General features: G+C 46.5%; 1 protein-coding gene across 1 annotated transcript in view; it reads right to left on the reverse strand.

Annotated features, from left to right (window-relative positions):
- Nucleotides 1-14,917, reverse strand: part of LOC140198475 (uncharacterized) — a 64,388-nt gene that overhangs the window by 48,175 nt on the left and 1,296 nt on the right. The window contains exon 2 of the mRNA XM_072259561.1: nt 8,359-8,592. Coding sequence (XP_072115662.1) covers nt 8,359-8,592 — 234 coding nt within the window. The remainder of the gene's footprint in view (nt 1-8,358; nt 8,593-14,917) is intronic.

Here is a 14,917-nt window from a genome sequence, read left to right on the forward strand (position 1 = left end):
GGGTGCCCCTCTATCCTGAGGCTGCGCCCTCTTGTCCTGGACTCTCCCACTATGGGAAACATCCGTTCCACATCTACTCTGTCTAGGCCTTTCAATATTCAAGAGGTTTCAATGAGACCACCATCATCCTTTTGAATTCCAGCGAGTACAGACCCAGAGCCATCGAACATTCCTCATATGATAGTCCTTTCATTCCTGGAATCATCCTTGTGAACCTCCTCTGGACCCTCTCCAATGCCAGCACATCTTTTCTAAGATGAGGGCCCCAAAACTGTTCACAATACTCAAGGTGAGGCCTCACCAGTGCCTTATAAAGCCTCAGCATCACATCCCTGCTCTTGTATTCTAGACCTCCTGAGATGAATGCTAACATGGCATTTGCCTTCCTCACCACTGACTCAGCATGCAAGTTAACCTTCAGGGTGTTCTGCTCAAGGAAACCCAAGTCCCTCTGCAACTCAGATTCCTGGATTATATCACCGTTTAGAAAATAGGCCGCACATTTATTTCTACTACCAATGTGCATGACCATACATTTTCCAGCATTGTATTTCATTTGCCACTTTCTTGCCCATTTTCCTAATCTGTCTATAAGTCCTTCTGTATTCTACCTGTTTTCTCAACACTACCTGCCCCTCCACCAAACTTCATATCATCTGCAAACTTGGCAACAAAGCCATCTATTCCATCATCTAAATCATTTGTATATAGCATAAAAAGAAGTGGTCCCAACACCGACCCTTGCGGAACACCACTAGTCACTGGCAGCCAACCAGACAAGGACCCTTTTATTCCCACTCGCTGCCTTCTTTCAATTAGCCAATGCACTAACCATTCCTGCAATACCACGGGCTCTAACTTGGTAAGCAGCTTCATGTGTGGCACCTTGTCAAAGGTCTTCTGAAAGTCCAAATGTACAATATCCACTGTATCTCCTTTATCCATTCTACTTGTAATCTCCTCAATGAAATCCAACAGGTTTGTCAGGCAGGATTTTCCCCGAAGGAAACCATGCTGACTTTGTACTATCTTGTCCTGTGTCACCATGTACTCCATCACCTCGTCCTTAACAAATGACTCTAACATCTTCCCAACCACTGAGGTTAGGCTAACTGGTCTATAATTTCCTTTCTGCTGCCTTCCTCCTTACTTAAAGAGTGGAGTGACATTTGCAATTTTCTAGTCCTCTGGCACCATGTCAGGGTCCAATGATTTTTTAAAGGTCATTTCTAATGCCATCACAATCTCTAACACTACCTCACTCAGAACCCTGGGGTGTGGTTCCTCTGAGCCGGGTGACCTAAGTACCTTTAGGTCTTTCAGCTTTTTGAGCACTTCCTGTCTTGTAATAGTAACTGCACCCACTTCTCTTCCTTCACACACTGCAACATCAGGCATAATGCTAGTGTCTTCCCATTATTTCTCCTGCCTCATTTTCTAGTGGTCCTATATCCACTCTCATTTCTTTTTTTATTTTTAACATACTGAAAAAGCTTTTACTATCCACTTTGATATTATTTGTTAGCTTGCTTCCATATTTCATCTTTTCCCTTCCAATGATTTTTTAGTTGCTTTCTGAAGGTTTTAAAAAACTTCTATCATCCCACTAGTTGTTGTATTGCCTTTCTTTTCCTTTTACAATAGCTTTGACTTCCCCTGTCAGTCACAGTTATGCTGTTTTACCACTGGAGTATTTTCCTTCCCCTCCTCCTCCTCTTCCCTTCTCTCCATCCCCCTATCTCCCTCTCTCTCTCTCTCCAGCATTTTGTGTAACTCCTGTACCAGCCATGCTTGGGTATATAAAGAAGCACTGAAGCTGGTTTTAACTGCATTCTCTAAGAATACAGAAATTGAAGTAGTTTTCATGTTACTAATGCACTGCAAGATGAAATCCAGCATACACATCAGAGTAGGAGTTTTACCTGGATTGATATTGTCAAACATTTCTTTCCAAGCCAAGAAGAAGGTGAATCCGAATTTTCTGGTAGACAGGGCACCATCTACCACTGGCAGTACCTCATGGTCTTTGCTATTCCTGAAAATGTGAAGCCGTCAGTAAGAAATGAAATATAGTTCAGTACAGCCCAATAAGGGTGTTAAACTTTTAACATACTCTAAATCTCATTAAAAGACATTAAGGTACCTTATGTATTTTTCAGATACATTAATTGCAAAGGAGAAGTGAGAGTGAATCGTCGTCGTGTCGTGGCCATCCCTCAATAGTCAATATCAGACCGCTGAGAAACAATGCTGGAGAGGTAGTAATGGGGGAGCAATGAAATAGCGAGCAAACTGAATAGGCATTTTGTGTCAGTCTTCACTGTGGAAGACACTAGTAGTACGGTGGATGTTATAGGTGCCAGCGGGGATGAAGTGTGAGAAGTTAGCATTACTAGAGAAAAGGTTCTTGGGAAACTGAAAGGTCTGAAGGTGGATAAGTCACCTGGACCAGGTGGTGTACACCCCAGAGTTCTGAAAGAGGTGGCAGAAGAGATTGTGGAGGCATTAGTAATGGTCTTTCAAGAATCACTAGATTCTAGAATGGTTCCAGAAGACTGGACACTTGCGAATGTCACTCCACTCTTCAAGCAGGAAAGAGGCAGAAGAAAGGAAACTATAGGCCCGTTAGTCTGACCTCAGTGGTGGGAAAAATACTTGTAGGCAGATAATAAAATAGGCCACAGTCAGCATGGTTTCCTCAAGGGAATCTTGTCTGACAAAACTGTTGGAATTCTTTGAAGAAATTAAAAGCAGGATAGTCGAAGGAGAATTGGTTGATCTTGTCTCTTGGATTTTCAGAAAGCCTTTGAAAAGGTGCCACACATGAGGCTGCTTAACAAGCTATGAGCTCATAGTATTACAGGAAAGGTCCTAGCAAGGACAAAGCAGTGGCTGATTGCAGGAGGGAAAGAGTGGGAATAAAGGGAGCCTCTTCTGGCTGGCTGCCGGTGGCTAGTGGTGTTCCACAGGGGTCTGTGTTGGGACTGGTTTTTTTTACATTATATGTCAATGATTTGAATGATGGAATTGATGGCTTTGTGCAAAGTTTGCAGACGATATGAAAATAGGTAGAGGGGTAGGTAGTTTTCAGGAAGTAGAGAGGCTACAAGAGGACTTAGACAGACTAGGAGAATAGGCAAAAGAGTAGCAGATGAAATACAATGTCAGGAAGTGTATGGTCATGCACTTTGGTAGAAGAAATGCAAGGGCTGACAATTTTCAAAATGGAGAGAAAATACAAAGAACTGAAGTGCAAAGGGACTTGGGAGTCCTTGTGCAGGATTTTCTAAAGGTTAACTTGCAGGGTGAGTCTATGGTGTGGAAGGCAAATGCAACATTTGCACTCATTCCAAGAGGACTAGAATATAAAAGCAAGGATGTAATGTTGAAACTTTATAAAGCATTGGTGAGGCCTCACTTGGAGTTCCGGGCCCCTTATCTTTGAACGGATGTGCTGAAACTGGAGAGGGTTCAAAGGAGGCTCATGGAAATTATTCCTGAATTGAAAGGCTTGTCACATGAAGAGCATTTGAATATTCTGGGACTATGTTCACTAGAATTTAGAAGAACGAGGGGTGACCTTATTGAAAAGGCTTCGATAGAGCGGATGTTTCTTATGGTGGGAGAGTCTGACACTGCCTCAGAATGGAGGGGCATCCTTCTAGAATGGCCTTTAGCCAGAAGGTGGTCAGTCTGTGGAGATCCTTGCCGCAGGCAGATGTGGAGGCCAAATCTTTATGTATATTAAAACAAAGGTTGATAGATTTTGATTGATCAGGGCATGAAGGGATATGGGGAGAATTGGGGCTGAGAGGAAAATTGCATTAAATGGTGTAGCAGATTCGATGGGTCAAAATGCCCTAAATCTGTTTCTGTATCTTATGGTCTTTATCAATCTCTACCTTCCCACACACATACCCCTCCATGTTTCTATCATCCGTCTGCCTATCTCTGTCGGTCAGGGTCATCCATGGATGTGGTGTCCCAGCTGTCTACCTGATATGCAAGCCAGAGCAGTACGATATGGAAAGCCAGCCGTAGGCTCCAGCTCTCCACACAGCTGATAAATACAAAGGAACGGCACAGATCAATACACCAGTGGCATCGTTGAAATGGCTAGACAGCATTGACCTTGACATAGAACTGCCTCAGGGGCTTCAGCTCTGAATTTTTCCCTCGGGATTCGCTCCAGAAGACTTCCCCATGAGCCACAAGGCAGCAGAGGTTTGAGATCAGGGGTTTTCTTCTCCTAAGTGAGCTGCCAATCATGGCTGGTGAGCCCCATCTGCCCAAAGCAACTGTTAATAAAGCACAGTAACCCATTTTTTCCCCTCCTCCTGTCAATAGAAACGGTTTGATCAGCGTTAGCAGCCCAGCCTCACATGAATGTGTGCCTACCGAGGAGTCCCTTAAGTGTCCCTGAAGTATCTGCCTGTGCCCGTGCCAGCACCCCTGGCAGTGCGTGCCACACACTCTTAGTGTAAAGAAAACTATCACTGACATCTCCTCTGTACTTTTCCCCCAGGTTGTATTAGCCATTTCTGGTGTGGGAAAACTGTCTCTGGCTGTCCACTCATAGGCCATGAATAGCTTTCTGAAATATTTTTCCAGCCTGTGCAGAATTTCAGTGAAGAAAATGTCTTACCTGTTCATATAATGAATTTCTTTCTGAAAACAAAAATGCAGATACATCTTAGTATTCAGGAATATTCACCTGTACCCACAAAGTTCAGAGTAAATTTATTATCAAAGTACATATACTACCCTGAGATTCATTTTCTTCTGGGCACACTCACAGAATTGGAAGGTGCTCAGAATTCAAGTTTTCTTTGCTGTCAATGCACAGACAGGAAAGCTGCCCACCGCCCCCCCCCCCCCAGAGCACACTCAGAGGTTGATGCGAAGCAATCCATTTCATTCTATGTCTTGATGTAAATTTGGCAAATAAAGGTAATCTTTTTCTTCAGTTTGCTTGTAAGTTTAGTGATGAGGGACTTCAGTTTTGAATGATTATGACAGAGTGGGTCTGCGAGTGGAAGTTCAGGATGAGCTTTGTAAAGAGTGCATAGAACATAAAACATGAAGCAGTTTAGCACAATATAGGTCCTTCGGCCCACAATGTTGTGCCACCGTTTTTACCCACTTCAAGATCAAAGTAACCCTTCCCTCTCTCAATTCCTCCCGTTTTCTTTCATCTGTATGCCTATCTAAAAGTCTCTTAAGTGTCCCGAATATATTTGCCTCCACTGGCAGGACATTCCATGTGCTTGCCACTGTAAACAAAAACTATCTCTGACAACCAACCCCCTCTGTGTATTTTTCTCTAATAATCTCAATTTATTGCCCTGGTCTCTGCCCTGGGAATATTTCTCTGACTGTTCGCTCTACCTTTGCATCTTATCATCTTGTACACCTCTATCAAGTCACCTCACATTCTCCTTTGTTTCAAAGCAAAAAGCCCTAGCTCACCAAACCTACCCTCTTAAGACATGTTCTCTAATCCAGGCAGCATCCTGGTAAATCTCATGTGTGCCCTCTCCAAGGCCTCCACATTCTTTCCCTAATGAGGTGATCAGAACTGAACACAGTATTCCATGTGTGGTCTAACCAGAGTCTTACAGAGGTGCAACATTACCACCCAGCTCTGGAACTCAATTTCCAACTAATGAAGGGTAACATATTATTAGCCATCTTCACCACTCTTCAAATTGCATGGCAATTATGAGGGATATATGGTCTAGGACTCTGTTCCGACACACTGCTAAGTATCCTTTGCACTCTGTCTTCAAGATCAATCTTTTCTGGATTGAACTCCATCTGTCACTTCCAGCTCAGTTCTGCATCCTGGCAACATTCCATTGTAAACATATGAGTAGACTCTAAATGGAGGTTTGTTTAACAGGATGGTAAGAATGGGACATCTTAGTGTGACGGGGTCCTGAATTACCCCTAAAAACTGTGCTCAATTACCCCTATGAACTATGCTTTTGAAAAGAGAGAGAGAGAGAGACAAAGACTAACTTTTGGACTGTCACTTTAAGGCACAAGGAACTTTTGGATTTCTGCTGAGTTGGAGAGAGAGGGGGCACCGAGCAGCTCATAAGTCACTATGGTGACTGAGAGCGGCACTATTTGATGGACAATCAATGTTATAGTTTCTCTGGAGGCTTATACTTCCCAAGGACAATTGCCTGCTTGTACATTTCTTACACAGACAAAGGAAGGAGGAGTTATTTGAATGACAATTGGTACTCAGTACGGTGAGATAAATAGGAGGTCAGATGATATAGACCTCAGGCACATGTTTTGGACACTGAATGAGCTTTGTTGTGCCCACAGCAAAAGTGGGTTTTTGGAGGATCGATCAGCGGCTTTTGCAATGAGAAAAGGGATTGGCTGGTGGGGAGTTGTCCATGTGTCCACCCTTGCCTGGGTTGATAGCTCCATCACAGAAAACTGGTCCCCTTTGTTGTGGTCACAGTCAGTGACTTTTAAAGGATTCCGGAGGACAACAGGAAGATCGACGGCGACAGCTCACCTGAAGACTCAAATCTCTCTTTCTCTCTCTCTATTACTACTCAACTCAACACCATGAACTGAACTGAACGTTACTCATCATCGTAAGACTATCTATTTACCCCTAGACTTGAAGAAGCTTGGGTTTCATATATATTTTCCACACTTACTGATTTACTTACTTATATATAATCATTGTTACCTGTTTGATTTATCTACATTTATATTACTGTATTGCATAGTTACTAATAAATAATATTAGTTAATAGCAATACTGGACTCCAAAGTGCTTTCCATCTCTGCTGGTTCTTTAAGCCGTCATGGGGTACGTGACAATAGCTTATACAGAGCGGTTACAACAATCCTATTCGTGCATTTTTGGGTTTAGTGCATATAGCAATAACTTCAGCAACTGACTTCAGCCACCAACCTTCAAATATGTATATAGACTGTAGATTAAATTGAAAATGCAGCTCTGAACAATGAGTTCCTAAAAGATGTGAATCACAGTTAACGAGAAGACCAGGCAGTGCTAATTAAAATGCATTCAGGTGTCTGTGGTGTGGGTGCAATGTGGGAGCTGTGAAGGTTGTGTGCAGTTCAAAGGAAGCATTGAAATGTGGAATTGTCCTTTGATCATAAAATGTTGTGCAGGGTTGAGTCGAGCAGACTCCGTGCTCCAGAAGGATCTCCACATGATGATTGGTGTGTCTCACTTTGTGGAACAAGGACACTGCTTCATATCCAACAGCTAAGTCTCTCCAGTGACTTTGTCCACCCGACAACCAATCCCACATTTAAGAGAAAGCAAGGTAAATATACTAAGGCAAGACATAAACACAAGTGATCCCTCAGATGCTGGGAATCCAGAGCAACACACACAAAATTCTGGAGGGACACAGCAGGTCAGACAGCATGAATGGAAAGGAATAAACAGTGGGCTGAGACCTTTCATCGAGACGGGAAAGGAAGGGAGTAGGAGCCTAAATAAAAAAGACAGCAGTGGGGGAAAAGTACAGGCTGGCATGTGAGAGGTGAGACCAGATCAGGGGGGAGGTGGGTGGGTAGGGGAGAGGGGATGAAGTGAGAAGCCGGGAGGGAATAGATGGAAGAGGTAAAGCTCTGAAGAAGAAAGGATCTGATAGGAGAGGACAGTGGACCTTGGCAGAAAAAGAAGAGGCTTCTCTGGGAGTTACCAAGGGTCACTTTCAGAGATCTACGGCCTTGGGACCTTAAGATCCCTCTATATTCAAGAATAACGCAAGTAAAATGCCTGATGAGTTCAGCAGGTCAGGCTGCATCTAGGGAGGGGAATAAACCATTGTCACTTCGGGCTGAGATCTGATCAGGTCTGTTCATTGCTGCTGCTTGGCTTGCTGGGTTTCTCTGGCATGTTGTGGTATGTTGTAACAGGGGGGGGAGTAGTTCTCCCATGATAATGTGGGAAATAGCATGGAAATAACAGACATTATGTCAATAACTATTGTTAAACCTACACAAGTCACCAGCTTTGATCACCTTGCTATGGTAATGACCCAATGGCAGAGGGTAAAGATTAGGGCAGGTTCATTTGAAATGTCACATGGAAAGGATGAAGTGGTGTTCCTTAAAAATAAAAGAAAATTATGGGGACATCAATTAATGTTTTTAAAATCATGATGTATTTTGAGGAAGGAAGCAGGAAGAATTTCAGATGGCATAAGGGACACAGCAGGTCAGGCAGCATCGATGGAGGGGACATTTCAAGCCAAGACCCTTCATCAGAACTCATTTCCTCAGAACTCATTTTGCAACAATGTTCATGTTCATGGAACTGAATTAAAATATTGATCCCTTCCCCACCTTCAGGAACAATGCTCCACTTTTCTCCCTCATCCGTTTCTGCAAATCTGAGATTTCCTCCTGAATGGAATGCAAGTTATCTTGAATTTTTCTCAGAGTTTCTTCCATGGTGTCCCGAATTGTTTTCTCTTGTTCCCTCAGGTTTCCAATGTACTCTTGTTCCTTCTCATTGAGAAACTGATGCATGCTATCAAACTCAGACGTGACATAGTCCTGCAGAGAACGTGACTTCGCCTAGAAATGAAAAGTAAAATTTAATAAATGCCAGTGAAGGTAAATCACTGAGAATTGCAAAAAGCATTGGGAGACTTTACCCTGATTTCTCTGATCTTTTGTATCTGCTGCCTCTCCGTCTCCGAAATCAGTGACCTCTTCACCATGAGTAGTTCCAGGGAGGTTTTCACCTGAGCCTCGGATTGAGATAGAACAAGAAGTTCAAGTTTATTGTCATTCAGCCACACACATGTACGCAGCAAAATGAAACATTGTCCCTCTGGAGCCATGATGCTGGAGTCACAAACAGCCCACAGCACGAGAAGCACAAGACAGACACAAAATATTTTATTTAGGGATACAGTGCGGACTGGGCCATCCTCCCCGAGCTACCCCCGAGGACTGGGGAAACTAGAGGACCCAGAGAAAACCCATTACAACCTGACATACAGACACCTTTCAGACGACACTGGGGGGGGGGGGGTACAGACTCCTTACAGACTCCACTGCGGGGGTACAGACTCCTTACAGTTTCCACCGGGCGGGGGGAGGTACAGACATCTTACCCGGGGGGGGGGTATAGACTCCACCGGTGGGGTACAGACTCCACTGGGGGGGGGGGTACAGACACCTTACAGACACCACCGGGGGGGGGGCGGGGTGCAGACTCCTCACGGACTCCACCAGGATAGTACAGACACCTTAGAGTGGGGTCCCCAACCTTTTTCGCATTGCGTACCGGTTTAATATTGACAATATTCTTGCGGACCGGACGACCCGGGGTGGGGGTGGGAGTGGGGGTGGGGGGGTGTCAACGGACAAGAGTAGCAGTCGAATTCGTTGTGCTTCCCCCGATAAGACTACAATGACCATGAAGCCTTGCACGGGCACCTGTTTGCGCATGCGTGTATGTGCCGATTTTTTTTCTTCTCTACAAATAGTTTTTGGCGATTCTGTTCATGGGAGGGGTGTTAATCACGACCTGAATATAGGTGATAAGTGGCTAATACACTCAATTTTGTTTCTAAAAGGGTTTATGTAATGAATTTAATATTAAACGCACAGCGCATATTTTCCTTGCATGAATATATGTGATAAGTCAATAGCATCATTACATTTTAAGTAACGTTTGGATATTAAACACACAGCACATATTTTCCCCGTATGAATATATAAAATCATTGAAACACACCAATATCGCTGAATCAGTGGGAGACCTGAGCCTGTTTTCCGGCAACAAGACGGTCCTATCCAGGGGTGATGGGAGACAGCGATACTCGAAGGGGGTTCCTTATGTCCAGTCTATTCCGCAGTTTAGTTTTTGTTGCATTCATTGCAGAAATATGTTGGAAATGGAAGCAGCGTTTTCAGTGCTTTCGTGGCTATCTCAGGATATTTAGCCTTGACTTTGATGCAGAATGCCGGCAGAGATGTTATGTCAAAAATTCTTTTCAGCCCGCCGTTATTTGCAAGCTCAAGGAGTTGATCTCCTTCCCGCGCTGACATAGATGACGCGTTTGTAATGACCTCGCGTGCGTTCAAGCTCAACAGTGGGCAGGACAAGGAATGAGGAAAGGTGCAGCTGACTCATATCGCCAAATCATATTGCTTCCTCGCGGCCCGGTAGCACCTGCTTTGCGGCCCGGTGGTTGGGGACCACTGCCTTAGGGACACGACTGGGGGGAGATGCAGACACCTCACAGACTCTACTGGGCGGGAGGGTACAGATTCCTTACAGACTTCACCTGGGGGGGGGGGGGCGGGATGTGCAGACACTTTACAGACTCTACCGGGGCAGTACAGACACCTTACAGACTCTGCAGGGGAGGGTGTACAGACTCCTTACACAGGACACAGGGGAGAGTGTACAAAGTCCTTACAAAGGACACAGCGGAGAGTGTACAGACTCCTTACACAGGACACAGGGGAGGGTGTACAGACTCCTCACACAGGACACAGGGGAGATTGCACAGTCTCCTTACACAGGACACAAGGGAGGGTGTACAGACTCCTTATACAGGACACAGGGGAGGGGGTACAGACTCCTTACACAGGGCACAGGAGAGAGTGTACAGACTCCTTACACAGGACACAGGGGAGAGTGTACATTCTCCTTACACAGGACACAGGGGAGTGTGTACAGACTCCTTACACAGGACAGAGAAAAGCGTGTACATACTCCTTACACAGGACACAGGGGAGAGTGTACAGACTCCTTACACAGGACACAGGGCAGAGTGTACAGACTCCTTACACAGGACACAGGAGAGATGTACACACTCCTTATACAGGACACAGGAGAGAGTTTACAGATCCCTTACAAAGGAAACAGGGGAGAGTGTTCAGACTCCATACACAGGACACAGGAGAGGGTGTACAGACTCCTTATAGACGACACAGGGGAGAGTGTACATTCTCCTTACACAGGACACAAGGGAGGGTGTACATACTCCTTACATAGGACACAGGGGAGTGTGTACAGACTCCTTACACAGGACAGAGGAGAGGGTGTACATACTCCTTACACAGGACACAGGGGAGAGTGTACCGACTCCTTACACAGGACACAGGGGAGAGTGTACAGACTTCTTACACAGGACACAGGGGAGAGTGTACTGACTCCTTATACAGGACACAGGGGAGAGTGTACAGTCTCCTTATACAGGAGAGAGGGGAAAGTGTACAGACTCCATACACAGGACACAGGGAAGAGTGTATATACTACTTACACAGGACACAGGGGAGGGTGTACAGACTCCGTACACAGGACACAGGGGAGAGTGTACACACTCCTTACACAGGACGGAGTAGAGGGTGTAAATACTCCTTACACAGGACACAGGGGAGAGTGTACAGACTCCTCACACAGGAAACAGGGGAGAGTGTGCAGACTTCTTAAACAGGACAGAGGGGAGGGTGTACAGAGTCCTTACACAGGACACAGGGGAGGGTGTACAGACTCCTTACACAGGACACAGGGGAGAGTGTACAGACTCCGTACACAGGACACAGGGGAGAGTGTATATACTCCGTACACAGGACACAGGGGAGAGTGTATATACTCCTTACACAGGACACTGGGGAGAGTGTACAGACTCCTTATACAAAACACAGGGAAGGGTGTACAGACACCTTACACAGGACACAGGGGAGGGTGTACAGACTCCTTACACAGGACACAGGTGAGAGTGTACAGACTCCTTACGCAGGACACAGGGGAGGGGGTACAGACTCCTTAAGCAGGACACAGGAGAGGGTGTACAGACTCCTTATAGACGACACAGGGGAGTGTGTACATTCTCCTTACACAGGACACAGGGGCGAGTGTACATGCTACTTACACAGTACACAGGGGAGTGTGTACAGACTCCTTATGCAGGACAGAGGAGAGGGTGTACATACTCCTTACACCGGACACAGGGGAGAGTGTACATACTCCTTACACAGGACGGGGTAGAGGGTGTAAATACTCCTTACACAGGACACAGGGGAGAGTGTACAGACTCCTCACACAGGAAACAGGGGAGAGTGTACAGACTTCTTAAACAGGACAGAGGGGAGGGTGTACAGAGTCCTTACACAGGACACAGGGGAGGGTGTACAGACTCCTTACACAGGACACAGGGGAGTGTGTACAGACTCCTTGCACAGGACAGAGGAGAGAGTGTACACACTCGTTATACAGGACACAGAGGAGAGTTTACAGACCCCTTACAAAGGAAACAGGGGAGAGTGTACAGACTCCTCATACAGGACACAGGGGAGGGTATACAGACTCCTTACACAGGACACAGGGGAGGGTGTACATACTCCTTAAACAGGACACAAGGGAGAGTGTACAGACTGCTTACACAGGACAAAGGAGAGGGTGTACATACTCCTTACACAGGACACAGGGGAGAGTATACAGACTCCGCACACAGGACACAGGGGAGGGTGAATGGACTCCTTACACAGGACACAGGGGAGTGTGTACAGACTCCTTACACAGGACACAGGGGAGAGTGTACAGACACCTTGCACAGGACACAGGGGAGGTTGTACGGACTCCTTACACAGGACACAGGGGAGAGTGTGCCGACTCCTTACACAGGACACAGGGGAGACTGTACAGACTTCTTACACAAGACAGAGAGGAGGGTGTACAGAGTCCTTACACAGGACACAGAGGAGGGTGTACAGACTCCTTACACAGGACACAGGGGAGAGTGTGCCGACTCCTTACACAGGACACAAGAGAGGGTGTACAGACTCCTTACACAGGGGAGAGTGTACAAACTCCTTATACAGGAGACAGGGGAGAGTGTACAGTCTCCTTATACAGGACAGAGGGGAGAGTGTACAGACACCGTACACAGGACACAGGGGAGAGTGTATATACTCCGTACACAGGACACAGGGGAGACTGTACAGACTTCTTACACAGGACAGAGAGGAGGGTGTACAGAGTCCTTACACAGGACACAGGGGAGGGAGTACAGACTCCTTACATAGGGGAGAGTGTACAGACTCCTTATACAGGACACAGGGGAGAGTGTACAGTCTCCTTATACAGGACAGAGGGGAGAGTGTACAGACTCCGTACACAGGACACATGGGAGAGTGTATATACTCCGTACACAGGACACAGGGGAGAGTGTACCGACTTTCTACACAGGACACGGGGAGAGTGTACATACTCCTTACGCAGGACACAGGGGAGGGTGAACAGTCTCCTTACACAGGACACAGGGGAGGGTGTAAAGTCTCCTTACACAGGACACAGGTGAGAGTGTACAGACTCCTTACACGGAACACAGGGGAGGGTGTACAGAGTCCTTACACAGGACACAGGGGAGGGTTTACAGACTCCTTATACAGGACACAGGGGAGGGTGTACAGAGTCCTTACACAGGACAAAAGGGAGGGTGTACAGACTCCTTATACAGGACACCGGGGAGAGTGTACATACTCCTTACACAGGACACAGCGGAGGGTGTACAGACTCCTTACATAGGACACAGGGGAGAGTGTACAGACTCCTTAGACAGGACACAGGGGAGAGTGTAAATACTCCTTACGCAGGACACAGGGGAGGGTGTACAGACTCCGTACACAGGACACAGCGGTGAGTGTATATACTCCTTACGCAGGGCACAGAGGGGAGTGTACATACTCCTTACAGAGGACACAGGGGAGAGTGTATGGACTACTTACACAGGACACAGGGGAGGGTGTACAGACTCCTTACACAGGACACAGGGGAGAGTGTACATACTCCCCACGCAGGACACAGTGGAGTGTGTACAGACTCTGTACACAGGACACAGGGGAGAATGTACATACATTTTACGCAGGACACAGGGGAGAGTGTACAGAGCCCTTGCACAGGAAACAGGGGAGAGTGTGCATACTTCTTACACAGGACACAGGGGAGAGTGTACAGACTCCTTATACAGGACACAAGAAAGAGTGTACAGACTCCTTACACAGGACACAGGGGAGGGTGTACAGACTTCTTACACAGGACACAGGGGAGAGTGTACAGACTACTTACACAGTACACAGGGGAGAGTGTACAGACTCCTTACACAGGACACAGGGGAGAGTGTACATACTCCTCACGCGGGACACAGCGGAGAGTGTACAGAGTCCTTACACAGGAAACAGGGGAAAGTGTACATACTTCTTACACAGGACACAGGGGAGGGTGTACAGTCTCCATATACAGGACACAGGGGAGAGTGTACAGACTCCTTACACTGGACATAGGGGAGAGTGTGCAGAATCCTTACACAGGACACAGGGGAGAGTGTACAGACTTCTTACACAGGACAGAGGGGAGGGTGTACAGAGTCCTTACACAGGACACAGGGGAGTGTGTACAGTCTCCTTACAGAGGACAAAGCGCAGAGTGTAGATACTCCTTACACAGGGCACAGGGGAGAGTGTACAGACTCCTTATACAGGACACAGGGGAGAGTGTACAGACTCCTTACACAGGACACAGGGGAGAGTGTACATACTCCTTGCGCAGGACACAGGGGAGGGTGTACAGACTCCATACACAGGACACAGGGGAGAGTGTACATACTTCTTACACAGGACACAGGGGAGAGTGTACAGAGTCCTTACATAGGACACAGGGGAGAGTGTACAGACTTCTTACATGGGACACAGGGGAGAGTGTATAGTCTTCTTCCAGGTGTTGTCAGATTTGAACTCTGAACCCCCAGCACTGATCTGTAATAGTACTGTGCTAACTACTACACCACTAAGTGGCTCATGTCTGTGAGTGGTATGGGCTGTTGGAGCACTTCCCATGCACAGTTCTCTGAGATGCACGGGATGTTGTCCTGCAGATTGG

This window comes from Mobula birostris, chromosome 5 (genome assembly GCF_030028105.1).
Source record: "Mobula birostris isolate sMobBir1 chromosome 5, sMobBir1.hap1, whole genome shotgun sequence".
In the NCBI taxonomy this organism is placed as follows: Eukaryota; Metazoa; Chordata; class Chondrichthyes; order Myliobatiformes; family Myliobatidae; genus Mobula; species Mobula birostris.